The sequence below is a fragment of the Pyrgilauda ruficollis genome, unplaced genomic scaffold (genome assembly GCF_017590135.1).
Source record: "Pyrgilauda ruficollis isolate IOZ18807 unplaced genomic scaffold, ASM1759013v1 scaffold16, whole genome shotgun sequence".
NCBI lineage: Eukaryota > Metazoa > Chordata > Aves > Passeriformes > Passeridae > Pyrgilauda > Pyrgilauda ruficollis.
Window position 1 is genome coordinate 14017184 of NW_024514764.1, and position 15736 is coordinate 14032919.

Sequence of the window (15736 nt, forward strand, 5' to 3'; positions counted from 1 at the left end):
AACCCCAGCAGTTTGTAACTTAGAAATCCTCACAAGGGTTTTTTCCTTTGGCTCTGTGAGGAAATTAATAATTCTGCCTTTATTTAGCTAATACAGAATCACAGAATTGTGAAGGCTGGAAGATCATCAGTTCCAACCACTAACCCAGCACCACCATGGTCACCCCTAAACCATGTCCCCAGGTGCCACATTCACACATTTTTTAAATCCCTCTGGGGATGGTGACTCTACCACTGCCCTGGACAGCCTGTGCCAGTGCCTGATCACTTTTCATGATGAAAATCTGGTACAGTTCATGCAAGAGCCACATGATAGATTAAGACTGGGGTAGGAAACACTGAATAACAATTTATTGCACAACTGTCCCCCACCATAAATAAACTTTGACTGCAATGAAGAGCTGCAGAGAAATGAGAGCAGGTGAATATGGCACCAACAACCACAGCTGACTGTGGAAAAAACCCTGGCAAAACCAGTGTTAAACTTTGAGCAGCTCCATTAATTTTAAGATAAAGAGCAGGGAAGAAACTCACGCAGCAGGAAAGTGTCATTAAAGAAGCACAGGTGGCATCTCATAGTCCATTTTAAGCTGCCTCGTGCCAAGTAAAGCTGCAAAACAGGCAGCAAAATAAATCAGAAGGCACATTCTTGGATCCTCAGTGACCTAAGAACTATTTTCCAGGTCTATGATTCAGCAAAAGGGAAATAAATAAATAATCAAAGCAGGGGAATAAAGCACCAACAGCCATCAGGAAATGTGGGGCTGAAAATAGCAGCCAAGTGTCACCTTGATCCACTCCAACAAAGACTTTGGCAACAGTGACAAGTTGCTGGGTGACATCTCTGAGCTATTTTGGGCCCATGGCTTTTACACCAGGTGGGGAGCCCCTCTGGGCCATCGGCATGGCGAGAATGCCAGTGCCAGCCGCAGCATTCCAGAGGAACTTCCAAACCAGGGAGGGGGCTTGAAATGAGACGTTCACGTGTCTCACAAGAAGGATGCTTTCCTGTGGATTCCAAGATGGATGGGAGCAGATGGAAAAGGCACATTTCATCACCCCTGGCACAGCCGTGCTCCCTCCCAGCGCTGGGGCTGAGCTCTCACATCCTGCCCCCCTTCAGCTCGGGCCACCGCGGGCACTCAGCGCTCAGCTGGGAACCTGCCAGGTCCAGAGACAGCAAAAGCTGCAGACTGGGAGGAGAGGTCCCCAGCAGCTTTGCTGATAACCTCTTCTGCCCTTGGAGAAGGAGCTGTGGGTACTCCTGCACTGCCTGGGGAGCTGGGCAGGCACCAGTGGAGCTGAGTGACTCATACACCAGGCACACTGGTTTTAAGGCTCGCAGATAAGAAATGCACCTAATACACAGAAATAAGCTATTTTACTGTAATTCTTAACAAGAAAAAAAAAACAATACCAAAAAAAACAAATAAAACCCAACCTAATTAAAAGCCCAAACCCAAATAACGCTGTTTGCATTGTCATAAGCAAGAGCCTGAACTCCTCCCTGCGAATGGAGAGCACGGTGCTCCCGCTGGTAGGAGGAAGGGAGATGGAATCCCCCATGATTCAAATCACTAATGCTTTGTTCAGTCAAACAGCTCCTTAAATCTGGTGAGTTTGCTCTTGCAAGGACAGCAGGATATCTGCTGAGAGCTCTGGCACCCTCAAGAAGAGTCCAGAACAGCACAACAAAACTAACACCATTTAAAACTGAGACAATACCAGGTAATTAAGACTGAAAATAGGTGAAAATATATTGGCAAACACACTGAATTTCCTAATCACCCTAAAAGTGAGCCTGGAATGGTCACAGAAACATGTGGTTATGTTTAAATTTATATGTCCAAACGTGCTTAAATACAAAAAATACTGATTCATCCCTGCATCAAGTATCCAAGCATTTGAATTCTATCCCATTATGCAGTCAGCACAATATTATAATTAAAATACTATTTATGGTTTCAGTAAGTTTTTAAAGTTTTTTGGTTTTGTTTTTGTTTTGTTTTGTTTTGTTTTGTTTTTGCTGAGTCACTATCCCTGGAGGGATTTAAAAGATGTGTAGACGTGGTTTAGTGGTCTTGGCAGTGGGGGAACATTTGGACTTGAAGTTCTTAAAGATTTTTTCAGCCTAAATGATTCTCTGATTCCTGTGCTCTCTCCTTTGTGTTCCTATGCCCGGTTGGAATCCAAAACTCCCACCCTGGAGGCAGTCTCACTGCAGGTGCCCTCACCTTGCATGACAGCACTCATCTGCCCAACAATTCCAAAAGCAAGACCTACTGCTAACACGTCCTCTAAGAGACTTCACCTCCAGAGAAAACTGTTGTGTGTTCTGAGCTTCAGAGCCTGAAGCCCGAAAACAAAACCCCAAGGGGGAGATCCTCAGAGAACACACTTGCAGATTGCAAAGCTCTGAGGCTGTGCCAGCTGAACCAACAGCTGTGGCACACTGCTTTTGAGAGAGGGGAAGGATGCTGAGGTGCTGCAGAGCTGCAGTGAAAGGAAATGTGCAGCTCAACGTTGTACAGGGAAGGAGCCCCCCTGCAGTCCTGCTGAGCTGCACGTGCCCTTCGGCCTCCCTTGAGCCTTTCTTTTAAGCTGGACTCAGGTGAGACAAATAAATTGTTCCCCTCTACAACATCTAGGGGCTGAGGACAAACCTAACAGCAGTATGAACATCTGGGAGCTTGTGATCCCAGAAAGCAGGGGGGAAGAATCCAGACAACCTTTTTTCCAAGGCCAGGCTCCTCCACTGACTCACATTTTGCTTCTAGTTACTTTTTCTTATCCAGACTCCTGATCCACTGGTCATCTTTCTTTTTCTTGCTAAAAATAAGTCAAACATCTTCATTTGTGTGCCTAAATAACCCATTACTGTAAACTTTCACCTTGTGAGATTACAGTTCAAAACTCCCTTTTAACTTTTTCCCCCTCCCATTCCCAGCTCTTTGCTCCCTGGCACATGGGGCACACTGCTTCCTGCCTTCTTCTGTCTAACTGAGCTCAGATTAATTAACCAGCCATAGAATTTTTTTTTTTTATTAAAATGCTAAACCCCTTCTTTATCCACAAATTAAAACCAAGATGATAGATCTTCTTCTGGGTGGTGGTTACAAAAATAGTACTCAATCTGCATGGCGAATGGTAGGAACTTTAATACCTACTTAATGAATTGTTTTCATGTCAGACTGAGCAATGGTTAGGGTTTCTCTTTTGTGAGGTTGTTATTAATGTATGTGAAGGAAGACTAGGAAGCTGCCAGTGGAACCAGATGTCATCTGCACCAGTCCCAGTGTACATGCTTATAAAAATCAACCACAATCCACCAGAGCAAGAGGCCTTGCTGCAGAGAGCACAGACATATAAAACCAAGCTCATGAGCAAGTGAAATCCCATCAATCTCTGTTTTACAGATAACAAGTGACAAGCCCTGGTGTCAGATCCATCATCTGCTGCAGCCTCTTTGTGACTCCACTATGGTGACAGGACTCAGGACTGGAAATGCACAGCCATGAACTGGCTGCCTGCCCACAAAAAATCCCTGTTGGCTCCTTCTCCTGGCATTCATAAGGCTATTAAAGCATTTCCCACTCACTGCTTACAGTGTACTGATAATTAGACACCCTGGGACAGTCTGGAGGAGCTCTCTGCATCCTGCAGCTCCCACATCCAGTGTGCTCTGCATGCTTGTGGAACCCAAAACCACCCCTTTCAGATTTAGCAGAAGCTGACAAAATATCTCAGCAAAGCTTCAGCTGGAAATCACAAGCTCATACTGAATTCTGTAACTCAGGGAGAGATTGATTTGGGTAAAAGAATATAAAAACTAAAAAATGTGTGTGGACATAGAGTTCCCCCCTAGTAGCTCCCCTAAAATCCAACAGCTCTGTCCCAGCATTTTGTAGCACCAGTGCTCTTTCTAGAACTCTAGACTGGCACAACAACTTGCTGAGTCAGGTGTTAATGCTTCAGGTTTGACTCACACACAGTTTTAATCAAGTAACCTGCTCTCTGGAGCTCACAGAAAGCTCATTTAGAGAAGAACATCAACAGCAAATTTGTCATCTTCAGAGGGGGCTGGGAGTTTTCCTCCCACTTCAACATTTACCATCTTAAACTGCTCTTTGATGAAATTCCCTTATGGCTGACACAGCTCATCAGGCTTTGTCTCTCCAAACCCTTTGTCCTCCTGGCCCAGGGAGCTCCTCCTGCCCTTTTCCCAGGGGTGGGAGTGTGCCATGGACAGTCACAGCAGCAGGGCACAGCCTGGCACGCTCTGTCACCACTCCCATGCTGCCAGACCCCTCAGAAGGACTGGAAGAGGAAGGACATTCCTCCCGGTGTCATCCCTCTTTACCAAGACTCAAGTTATTTCTGTTTCAGACGGGGAGCACCCCTAAAGCCCCACTGTTGAGTCTCTCCATGTGGCCTCTCCCAAGGAGGGGCGTCAGCAGCACTTGGTGGCTGATCTGGTAACACATGCAGGATAAACCCCTTGGAGGGCCCAACAGAGCTTCAGAACTAAGCACAACTGAGGCTGGGGCTGCCCCTGGACCCCTGGAAGTGTCCAAGGCCAGGTTGGACGGGGTTTGGAGCAACGTGGGATAGTGGGAGCTGTCCCTGCCTGTGGCAGGGGTGGAACTAAATTATTTTTAAGATCCCTTCCAAGCCAAATCAGTCTGTGATTCTGTTATTTCCTAATGCTAACCAAAGACAACTGGTGCATGTGAAACCCTCCAAGAGGCTCTGCTCTTTCCAGTGTGCACTAACAACAGCACTGCTGCTATCCCTCCACTGGCCAAACACATTTTCAAAACAGGCACAGTCTGTGGAGAAGTTGTAGAGGGGAAGGAGAGAAGAGAACCAGGGAAAAAGAAAAATTGTAGCAGTTGGAAATACTTAAAGTCACAGATTCTGGAAAGAAAAGAAAAAATCTGCCTCCTCCTCAGGATCCCATCCTTCAAGTAGGGAAAACCCAAAAACCTTTTAAATGCTACTGCAAGGGACAAAGAAGGAATAAGAGCTGCTAATTCTCCCTGGCCCTCACTATGCTTTCTCAGCTCATGTCTACACAACACTGGGATCATCTATCACTTTCCAAAAATACTGCTCATTTCCTGTATTTCTGTAATTCTATCCCATGGCATCAAACACTACCTTATGTCTTTGTTTCCTCATCTCAGCTGGATGTACTTGCTTCCAATACAACAATGGTACGTTCTATAACAAAGCCCCCCAGCCCCTGAGTTCAACTGCCATTGAACCTATCTCTGCTGCAGCACAAGACTGGTTTGAAAGAGTGAGTCATTCAAATTATTTAAAGTCTTACACATTTCTGAATTTTTAAAATGTGGTGTAGGAAGAGGAACAAAACCTCACTGCACCCAGAGGCAGAGAACGACCCAGCTGCCTGACATTGTGCACCCCTTCTGCACAACTCCTACAGGGTCAGCTTGCCTCCTGAGTTTGCAACAACCCCTGTGAACCCTCTCCTATGGGCTGTCTCCTTTTCCCAGCCCTTTCCCACCTCTGCAGTCCTTGCTGTGCTGCTGAAGCTGCTGCCAATTTACACTGGCCTGCCCTGTGCTGAGCAGCAGATGCTCCATGACTCATGCAGTGCTTGCAGATGCAAGTTATCCATAACAGCACCCTAATTAACAATACCAAATGTCAGCTCTCCCATTCAAACATGGACATGTTCATGTGTATGACCACACTATTTTAGGAAGCAGTGTCTGCTCCCTTGAAGTGTCCAAGGCCAGGCTGGATGGGACTTGGAGCAACCTGGTCTAGTGGAAGGTGTCCCACCCATGGCAGGGGGCGGGATGAGGCCCCTTCCAACCCAACCCATCTGGGATTCTATGACAAAAATACAAAGGGAAAGTCAGAGATACTGATTTTCACCTACCATATGAATGATTTTTATTGAATTTTGAGTGTCAAAAAGAGACATTCAGAAGAGCCAGGCAGCAACCTAGCCTTGAAAAAAGATAAGGAAAAATTAATGAATGTTTTTGCACTGCTAAGAGCTAAATTACACACACACAAACACACCAAACAGAATGCAGCTTTGAGATATGGTCTGGGTCAAACTGTACTAGGCCGTGGTACTATTCCTGGATGGAATTTTAAGTACTCACAAGCAGAGGTTTTCCACTTCACTCCAAAGCTTTACCTGTCACTGAAACACCAGGGATTTGGGGATTACACGCAGAAACCCAGCATGAAGGAGAATGGCAGCTGGCCTTTTCCCGCAGCGACAAGGTGGGAAGCGCTGCAGGACCTGCGTGTTCCAGGGCCGGGCTGGACATTCCCGGGTGCCCCGGCTCCGGCGGGACCCGCCCGCCACCTGCCGGCACAGCCAGACGGCAGCGCAGACCGCCGGCCACTGCCGCACGGCCCTGCCTGCCGGCGGGGACCAGGGCAGCAGCAGCTGGGCTTCTCGGGATTTCTGGATGCTGGAAGGCCGTGACCCATGCTCCTATGGCTGATCAGTATAAACATGTTTTATTCCAGGAGCCTGGTGTCCTGAGCTGGGTAGAGACAGCCTTGGGAAAAAAGCCAAAATCAGAGTCTCTGAAGACCTGAAGGGGCTTCACAAAAACCTCAGTTAACAGGTTAGGAAAGTGATATAGAACAACAGAAACACAGACTGGTTTGGGTTGCAAGGGACCTTAAAACTCACCTCATTCCACCCCTGCCATGGGCAGAAACACCTTCCACTAGAGCAGGCAGCTCCAAGCCCTATCCAGCCTGGCTTTGGTTGGACTTCCAGGGATCCAAGGGCAACCCATCCCAGGGCCTTCCCACCCACCCAGGGAACAATTCCTTCCCAATATCCCATCCATCCCTGCTCTCTGCCAGTGGGAAGCCATTCCCTGTGTCCTGTCCCTCCATGCCTTGTCCCCAGTCCCTCTCCAGCTCTCCTGGAGCCCCTTTAGGCCCTGCAAGGGGCTCTGAGGTGTCCCTGGAGCCTTCTCCTCTCCAGGGGAGCACCCCCAGCTCTGCCAGCCTGGCTCCAGAGCAGAGGGGCTCCAGTCCTCCTGATAGAAAAGGAAGTTAAAATAAAAGAAAATTTTAAAAGCCCATAACAAAAACAACCCCCTGGAATTTAGTGGAATAAACAGGCAGAGTAAAGAAGTTCATAGAAAAGATTTATTGCTTGGAGCTGTCGTTGGCTTTGTGCAGGACTAGCAGGAGGCTCCCCAGCTCAGTCCAGAAGCTCGTCTCGCACCAGCACAGGGAAGTGCCGGCCCCCCTCACAGAGCTGGCTGTGGATGGCCCGGAACAGCCCTGCAGAGCCCTCCAGCATTGGCCTGGGCTCCAGGACAGGCAGCAGCTCTGCCATCATCACCTGGGCAGAAGCAAAGGAGACACTGTCACCAGAGCCAGCAGCACTCCTTGTAGTGGCTGCATAACAAGTGAAATCTAATCAGAGCAGTATGACTAATAACAGGCTAACTGATTGATGGATACTTTATTTTGTCATATTTAATAGAGGCAGAGTGGTTCATTTTCTGCTCATGAGCTGCCTCGGCAGCCACCCAGCATTTCCAGAGAAGTCAAGTGGCAGTGCTGCTGCCCTGCTGCAGGGAAGGCCCAGCACTGGGATGAGATCAGCATCCTGCAAGAAACTGCAGCTGGTGTTGGTTCAGGAGCTCTGTGGCCACACAGTGGAGTGCTCACTCACCCAAGGGTAAAGTTCAACCCCTCACTCAGGACTGTTCCCATCACCTCCCAGTTATGCCAGAGGTGTAAGTGGCCAACTCCAGCCCAAACAGGTTACAGGGACTGCTCAGGCTGTCCAACATTCCCTGGCCTGGCTGCTGCTCTGTTAAGCCTATGTTGGGACCTCAGCCCACGCTGTCAAACAACCCAGCGCAGCATCAGTATCAGCTCTGGGATTAGGACTGACTGACAACTCAAGCACAGGTCACTTCAATCACTGGACAAAAGCTGGTCTTTGGTGCCCCATTCTTGAATTAATGCTCAGACAGACATTTTGCCTGGGATTTTAATTTTTTTCTTTTTTTCATCTGGCATGAGGTTCTGAAGTCTGAGCAGCCTGCACACCAAAACTCACCCAACCTGCTGCACAATGCCTGCCCAGGAGAGAGGACAACTCAACAATGTGTGTCAGCCACCTCCTTAAAGACTGCCAGAGCTCCAGGAGTGTTTGGACATCGCTCTCAGGCAGAGGGTGGGATTCTTGGGCTGTCTATGCAGGGCCAAGAGTTGGGTCTCTTCCAACTCAAGTTATTCTGTGATTCCATGATTGTTCCCTGGTGGATACAGATGAAGACCCAAACAGAACAGAGTACAGGATATCTGCAGCGGCTTCCCTCTCCTGTTCTACACAAGTCTCTGCAGGAACAGGGGAGCAGGACACAGCTGCTCGTCTCTGGGAAGTCTTTTTCTACAGACATGAAAGCTACCTAAGGGGAAAGCTGGCAAAGGAGTGATGCACTACTCCACTTCCACCTGCTCTGCTCCTGACACCTAAGAAGAAACAGATCTTCACCATCAAAGACAGGCTAAGAGCTACCAGGAACTTCTATGATACTTGGCATTCCTCCATGGAAAGGTAGTGGACAGGCTTGGCCCAGACACAGGTACATCCTCTTCTGGGGTATTTATCTTGTTCCATGCCCACTTACTTCACCTGTCCCAAGAATTTCACTCATTCTGCACATACTGCACAGAGCTGCTTCAGAGCCTCAGGGCTCACATGGCACAAAGCATCTGTTTGGGTACATGTGCAGAAGAAACTGAGTCAACCAACAGAGCAGCAGGAATCAGGCTTTGGTCACCACTTCATTTCAGGCGGACAAAAAAACCCCCAAACCCTTCATAATCCATACTTCAGGATTATAATGCTGAAATCCCATTTGAAGTCAGGTAGCCATCTGTCTTCAGCCACAGGGCTGTAGACAGTTATTAATAATACCTCTCTGTCTTAAAAAAAATTACTTTTCCAGAGCCTCTATCGCTCAAGTCAATGGCAAAGAATAGATCAGACTCTGCCCTTTGCTGCTGGCTGAGAAGAACAAGCAATCCCTGTGTGACAAACTCTCTGCTCAGGCTGCTGAAGAAGCTGACACCTCCTACCCTGTTCTTACAGTCTCAGAATGGTAAAAGCAAGATTAGCAGCACAGTGGTTTGAGATTTAAAAGGAAAGCAACAGAGAACAGAGGAGTTCACCAGCTGAAGTCACACAGGATGGAATGAGAGAGTGGGTGCCCTAAGAGGGCTGTAAAGGCCTGACAAAAGGGGCGTTACCAACAACATCCTCCACTGCCAAATTCTTTCAGAATACATAAATAAAATCTTATCAGGAGAGGATCAGGCACGTAAGAGCCTCTGCTCTGGCCCTAACAATAACAACAAAAAAAGTCTCATTCACCAACAAAGAGAACAAGGCATAAACACAGAAACATCACTGGAGGAACTTGCCATGCTGCTGCTGCTGCCCATCAACACCTTGTACAACAGCTGCTGCCCCACAACTGTCCCTCTTCTTTCCTGCTCTGGGAGCACCGACGCTCCTCCAGACTCACCTTTTGTAAGGCAATCTCTTGGTGCAGCATTGACACTTGCAGCTTCAAGGCAAACAGGTCCCTCAGCTCCTGGAGACTGGAGTAACAGAGGAGAGGCACAGCCAGCATGTCTGCACTGTCACACGTCTGTCCCCTGGCAGGGACACAGGCTGGAGAGCAGCTCCCCACATCCCCAGTGCAGTCTGGGCACAGCCTCAGCTGGGACTCCAGAGCTGCCAGGGTACAAGAAAAGGCAGGAGACAAAAACATACAAGTTAAATCTGTACTTGCAGACTTTAAGAGCTACTTACTGTTCCCAGAAACTGATGACTAAAGACACTGTATTAATCAGGGCAAGCTCCTCACACATGGCACAATCAGGACACTCTAAGCTGTGGCCTGCACTGTCCCCTCCCCGGCCCTCTTGAACTGCAACTGCAGTTCAAAGCTCCAAGTCTCTCCTGAACACAAAGGGGAGGCACACAGGTACCACAGATTTGTTTGCCACCAGAGAATTAAGTGCTCCAATACCATAAGGATAACCAGGAGCAAAATGACCGTGGTCCAGTGTCCTGCACACAGGGGTGGCAAAGGGCCATGTCCATACCTGACCAAAAACACAGGGACTGTCTCACCTTCTCGCAGCAGCTGCAGCTTCTGCAGGCACTGGGACACCGTGGTTTGCAAACCCTCCAAGGTCAGAAGGCTTTCATACTCTCCTTGCAGAGTGGAATGGTCTACAAGAGAAGCAGAGAAAAGGTGTGAACACTGGAACCTTCCTCCCCAAACAGCTTCCAGAGTGGCCTCAGGTTCACCAGCCTTCATTTCAGGCAGAGAATGTTCCCGTCCCTCGTGTCCACCACATGCCAAGAAGACAAAACACATGGAACTGGAGCCCAAATCATCCTTATTCTATCTTCTGCACTCCCACTGCCCTTTTTACCTCCTTACCTGCAGGCTCAGCTTCCACATACTGCCTCAGATGGGAGGGGACATCCTGGAGGCCCCTTAATTCCTCCTCTATCTCTGCAGGACTGGGGGTCAGCTTCGGGGAGCAAAACTCAAACAGCAGCAGCTTAAGGAAAGTTCCACAGAATCCTGAGCCCCTGGCGAGACCAGCTGGAATCAGGGCAGAGGGAAGTGGCACTGCAGGGGGAAGGTGAGGACAGCACAGCACAGCTGTGTAGGGCATGCTTGCCTTGTGGCCACGTTTAGCTGGACCAGAGGTTTTGCAAGTGCTCAACAGCTGTACTGTGAAAAAACCCACTGCCTAGAGACCCAAGTGGGACTGCTGTTATTGGAGGCATAACTCTCTCCAGCTTGGAGCTCACTGCAGAGCAATTGCACCCTGTGCGTGCTAGGAAAGGATACGGTTGTCTGGATTCTCTCCATAAAACGGGTCCTTGCAGCTGCTGCATCTGCACTTGTTTGGCACAGGCGACATCTCTCCCATGCCCTGAAATTCCAAAGGGGCAGGAGGTGGAAGTTATGCTCCTTTGTACCAGACAGTGCTCACACTGAGCTGTGACACACCAGTGTGGCACAGCAGTGCTTTAATTACAAGTGTCTCCTTCCCCTTCTCTCTCACAGATTATTTACCAGCCATTCCCAACTCATTCCCAGGGCTGCTATCAGATCAACAAGGACACCCTGCAGAAAGCATCAGACACTGCAAAGCACCTGTTATTCTCTCCTCTTGTTTTGAGGGGAAGGATCAGAAGGCAGACAATACGTTTCCATAAGCAGAATGTGAACTTGCAGCACATCCCTCATTCTGTTGTCCTGCCTTTGCTTATACCCCATAGGAAACAACAAATCTTCCCTTCCTTTCTTGGGACTAAGTCATTTGCATTTCTGTACATTTGTTCTGTTAGTATAGGTGTACAAAAGAAAGAGCAGACAGGATGAACTCTCACCCAACTGCTTCATATTCCAAACTTCCTCAAGATTCTTCTTTAATAATTTTTTGTGGGGGGACAAAGTGGTATGTTTGGCAAACAGAATGACAGCATGTCAGGGATGCAAGACAGAGGTTTGAGGACATTATCATGAGGAAGCTGGCCAGGACTTCACACCAGAGTCCACCAGTTTTTTAGATAAAACACTGCACAAATAACAGCACTACTGGAGAGATGCATTTCTCTCACAGAGTTCAACATCCTCGTGGGTGCACAGTACCCATTATATCCTTTCCTTAAGGACTGTCTTCCAAAACCTGCCACAGTAAGTAAGAGCCATGAGGAGGAAGCTTAAAATAGTTCTGCAGTGCCTGACTAACTCGAGTGTTCATGTGTCTTCTCTCTAGCCTAATGGGTCTTTTAAATCATGTTAGAATCTGCACATTTCAGAAATATGTTATGCAAAGAAGTGTCAAGGTTAACGGAACAGAAAAGAATAGAATTCCCAGGCAAGATGCAAATCCTCTACAAGGGATCTTTAGTGCAAAGGTTATTCTCAATCTCTTACTGAGTTAAAAGCAATAGTGAGAAGTATAAAATTACACCAAAGTGTAATGCTAAAAGGCTCAATTTAGAAGTGAAAATTAAGGGCATAAAGTCTTTACAACTTGCAGAAGGGCAACTAACAAACTGGTCTCTGATAAATGACAGTTTCTAAGACGAGGAGGAATTCTTGAGGGCAGCACAAGGGACTACAGTTAGATTTAATAAAGGGTTTATGCTTAATATCTGAACAAAGCATGTAATGAGCAATCTGCTGAATTATGGCAACATTTCTCAGAAGAAATGTAGGAAACCCTTCCAGAAGACTGAGAAGACAGTCTTCTCCAGTCCAGGAGAATGGACTAGAGCATGTAAGCCCCAACTTCCTGCACCATCCCTGCAGTAACACTGTAGCTGGCTTAGTGTAAGAGTTCAGCAGCAGGAACGGGCCTCAGACACACACAGTTGTGCTGCTTCCAGGCTGCAAAGGCAGGGCAGGGATGGTCTGGGAAACTCTCATTGGATAGTATATACAGAAACCCATCCCAGGGGATATCCTGCCTTCAACAGGCGTGTGGCACCAGCAGAGACTTCTGCGGCACCCTTAAACTCATGATTAAAGCATTCCAGGAACTTCAAGACTCAGTGATTAACAGTAATTAGCACTCAGAGAACAAAAGTAGCACTAGTGGCTACAATAACAGGAGAACACATCCTCAGCAGCAGCCTTGCAGTATGGGAGCTCTTCCTGCTCCCAGTTCAGGCCCCATGGCCTGTGGGGTCACTGCCTCCCGGGGCACACAGAGCAGCCACCCCTGACCCCTCCTCACAGCCCTGAAGCTGAGGGTAGTTCTGGACTGGACTGGTCAGACTGGTCTTACCTGGAGTTCCTGGAATAGGCTTTCCTGTAGGAAAGGGGGAGCTTCAGCTGGCATCTGTGAAACAGGAGAATGATTAATCCTGGCAGCAGGAAAGCAATTAACTGAGCCTTGTCTTGCAACAGGGAAAATGGTGCTTTGTCAAAATCTGAAATTAATTTATCTGCAATGGGAGATATCAGCAACTCTGGAGATTGGATCCACCACTGTCTTCAGACTGTCCTCAAGGAAGGAAGATTAGGTTGCTCATTCAACTCTACAGGCATCATGGAGCTGAGCTGGGAGAGCTCCTGCATCCTGGACCAATCAGAGGTTCATCCAGGTGGGCAGCTGGGAGCAAAGCCATGGCACAGCAGAGTACAGACATGGAAACAGCACCTTCAGGGAAACTGGTCTGCCACAGCCTCTTGCCCTACCTTCTCATACCGGCAAAGCTGCAGGACAAGGCAGCTTTGCTTAGCACCATAGGACACTCCAAGAAATAGGAAAGGGACATTCCAGCTTCCACTGGGAATATGATTCTTAACCCTGAAGCAGAATAATTCCTAAACTGTTATTACAAAAACAGAAGGGTTGGCAGTTGTTAGTCACATGCAGACTAGGAACGCAAGGCCACAGCTGGGAATTTAAGCAAATGTTTGAATCCAGATCCCTGTTTCTACAGCAACTGTCACTGAAGTGTCCTGGGGCCTTTCCAATGCCAGTGAAAAGGGATCATTTCCTCCCTGCACAAACACAAGAGTTAGGTTGTGGTGGCTGAGAGAAATACTCCTCAAAACTTTCCAGATGCAACTGAGCTTCAATGTTTTGTTAAAGCAAAAGAGGAAAGAAATTACTTAAACAAGACAGACTGGCACAAAGCCAATCTTCCAAGTATTATTTTGCCACTTTTCCACAGAGAATCTCAGTAACATTCCCTTCATAATCCTTCCTGCATCAAAGCCTTGAAACAACTGCACTTTAGTCAGTCCTGATTTGTGTAGTTATGCGGGCAGTATGTTACAGGTTAACAGCGACAGCATCAAACCCAGATGCCACCACTCCAAACAGCACTGGGCACATGCTTTAGAGAGAGAGACAATTCATGCATTATGTATTTTCACTGTCTAAAAAACAGAATAAATTTTAAAAAATCAATATACTACAATACAGAGTACACTCGGAGGAAAGCTAAGGCTCAAGAAAGCTCTACAGAGACAGCTTTCCAGACCACTCACAGGGGACTATGAAACATCAAAAGTCTTAATTGAAAGGCTTTCAAAGTCCCAGCCATCCAACAATAAGCCCTTAAAATGAAAACATTTACTCAACCACAATAAAGGCTTTTAAACTGTATAGGATTCTTCCTCTTGAGAGGGATGTGAGGAGGATGAAGCCAGGCTGGGACACCCAGAGCAGCTACAGCCAGCAGGATCTGTACATGTGCCTGTGAGTGTGGAGCAGAACAGGAGAGGTGCCCACCTCCCACACTTACCCCATTTCCTGAAGGGTGCCTGTTCCTGGTGAGATGCTCCTTCCCCATGCACTTGCAGTGTCCTCCTTTTTGCTGGACTCTCCCATGAAACCACAACTTTTCTTCCCTGCGTCAAGTAACTGCTTGCCAGCAACTGTGGAATTCTTTCCTGCAGCTGAATCCCCTCCAGAAAAGCTCTGCTGCTCATTTGGGGCACATTCAGACAAGCCAGGTGTCTCCTGGGGTTCAGCTGCAGCACAGACTTCTCTGGCACTGGCACCAGTTGCTGTCCTGTGACTCTTTCCTTGTTTGGAAGTCACTCCTTTTGAGGAGATCTTCCCAGCTGTCCTGGGGCCTTGAGAAACGCATCTGGCTGGGACTTTCCTTTGCAGTTTCTTCACATCTGGGTCAGTCCTGTAAGGGGCTCTTAACTGGTATGGAGAGGGTTTCTTCAACAACATAGGTTTTTTGCTTCCAGCTCTCACCTTCCTGCACTCAGGAACATCAGCAGGTACAGGCACCTGCTGCTCTTCAGCTTTCTTGGGAGCATGTGCCTCACCTGTCCATTTCTGTCCTGTAGCTCCCTGAGTCTCTAATGGAGTTTTCAAGATGCTTTTCCTGACCTTCAGTGCCTTCTCTAAGGCCCTGTTCAGCAGTTCCAGTTCCTCTAGCTCCTTGGGTGAAGGCCTGTCTTCTGCAAGAAGAGAACACATGTCAGAAGGCTCAAACCTGGATGTTCCCCATTTGACTCTTCACTACCTTGCTCTTCCAGGCGGCACAGAAGGAAACGAAACCTAATGACTGGTGCAGGGGGTATTTTTTTTTAGCTGTGGGAACAGCCACTGCACAGAGGATGCAGGTAGGATTGCCAGAAGCTTTGAAGACCCAGGATGGATGTGATCCACAGGAGGACAGATCTCCCGAGCCAACCGCAACAAGTGACACTCCCACACGTGGGTCAGGCCCGCAGTCACTTCATTGCCGGACTTGGCTAACGAGACACGACTCCAAGCTAACCCCAAGGAGGAGAGAGGGAGGGAAAAGGCAGAGGGGGTGTTTAGGTGGATGCAGAGCATTGGAATGACTCCTAACACCGCAACTGGCCCGGGGCCGGTGTGACATGAGGGGGCACCGGCCCGGGGAAAGAGCTCACCATGCTCAGTGCTGGAGCCTGACTGTGGCTGCGGCCGCTCCTCTTCCTCATCATCCCTGGGGGAACAAACAGCGACGGAGCCGGCGTTGCTGCACCGGGACGGGACCAGCGCCCCCGGCCCGCGGGGCCTCGGACACGGCTGCGGGACCAGCGCCCGGGCCTCCTGCTCCCTGCGGGCCGCCCGGGATGGGGGGCCCGGGAGGGGGGCGCCACACACGCGGGTGCCGCACTCACCAGCGCCCCAGGAGCGCCCGGCTCCGCGCCGCCCGCCGC

The 15736-nt window shown here is 48.6% G+C and overlaps 1 protein-coding gene across 1 annotated transcript; it reads right to left on the minus strand.

The window, feature by feature from the left end:
• Window positions 1-7143: 7143 nt before the first annotated feature.
• On the minus strand, window positions 7144-15730 carry TEDC2 (tubulin epsilon and delta complex 2). Its single transcript, XM_041462451.1, has 9 exons — window positions 15698-15730; window positions 15464-15519; window positions 14332-15004; window positions 12861-12914; window positions 10910-10994; window positions 10490-10604; window positions 10174-10275; window positions 9560-9771; window positions 7144-7356 (listed from the first exon to the last, which is right to left on the minus strand). The coding sequence occupies exons 3-9, from the start codon at window positions 14769-14771 to the stop codon at window positions 7213-7215; spliced, it is 1152 nt and encodes a 383-aa protein (XP_041318385.1). The 5' UTR covers window positions 14772-15004; window positions 15464-15519; window positions 15698-15730; the 3' UTR covers window positions 7144-7212.
• Window positions 15731-15736: the final 6 nt, after the last annotated feature.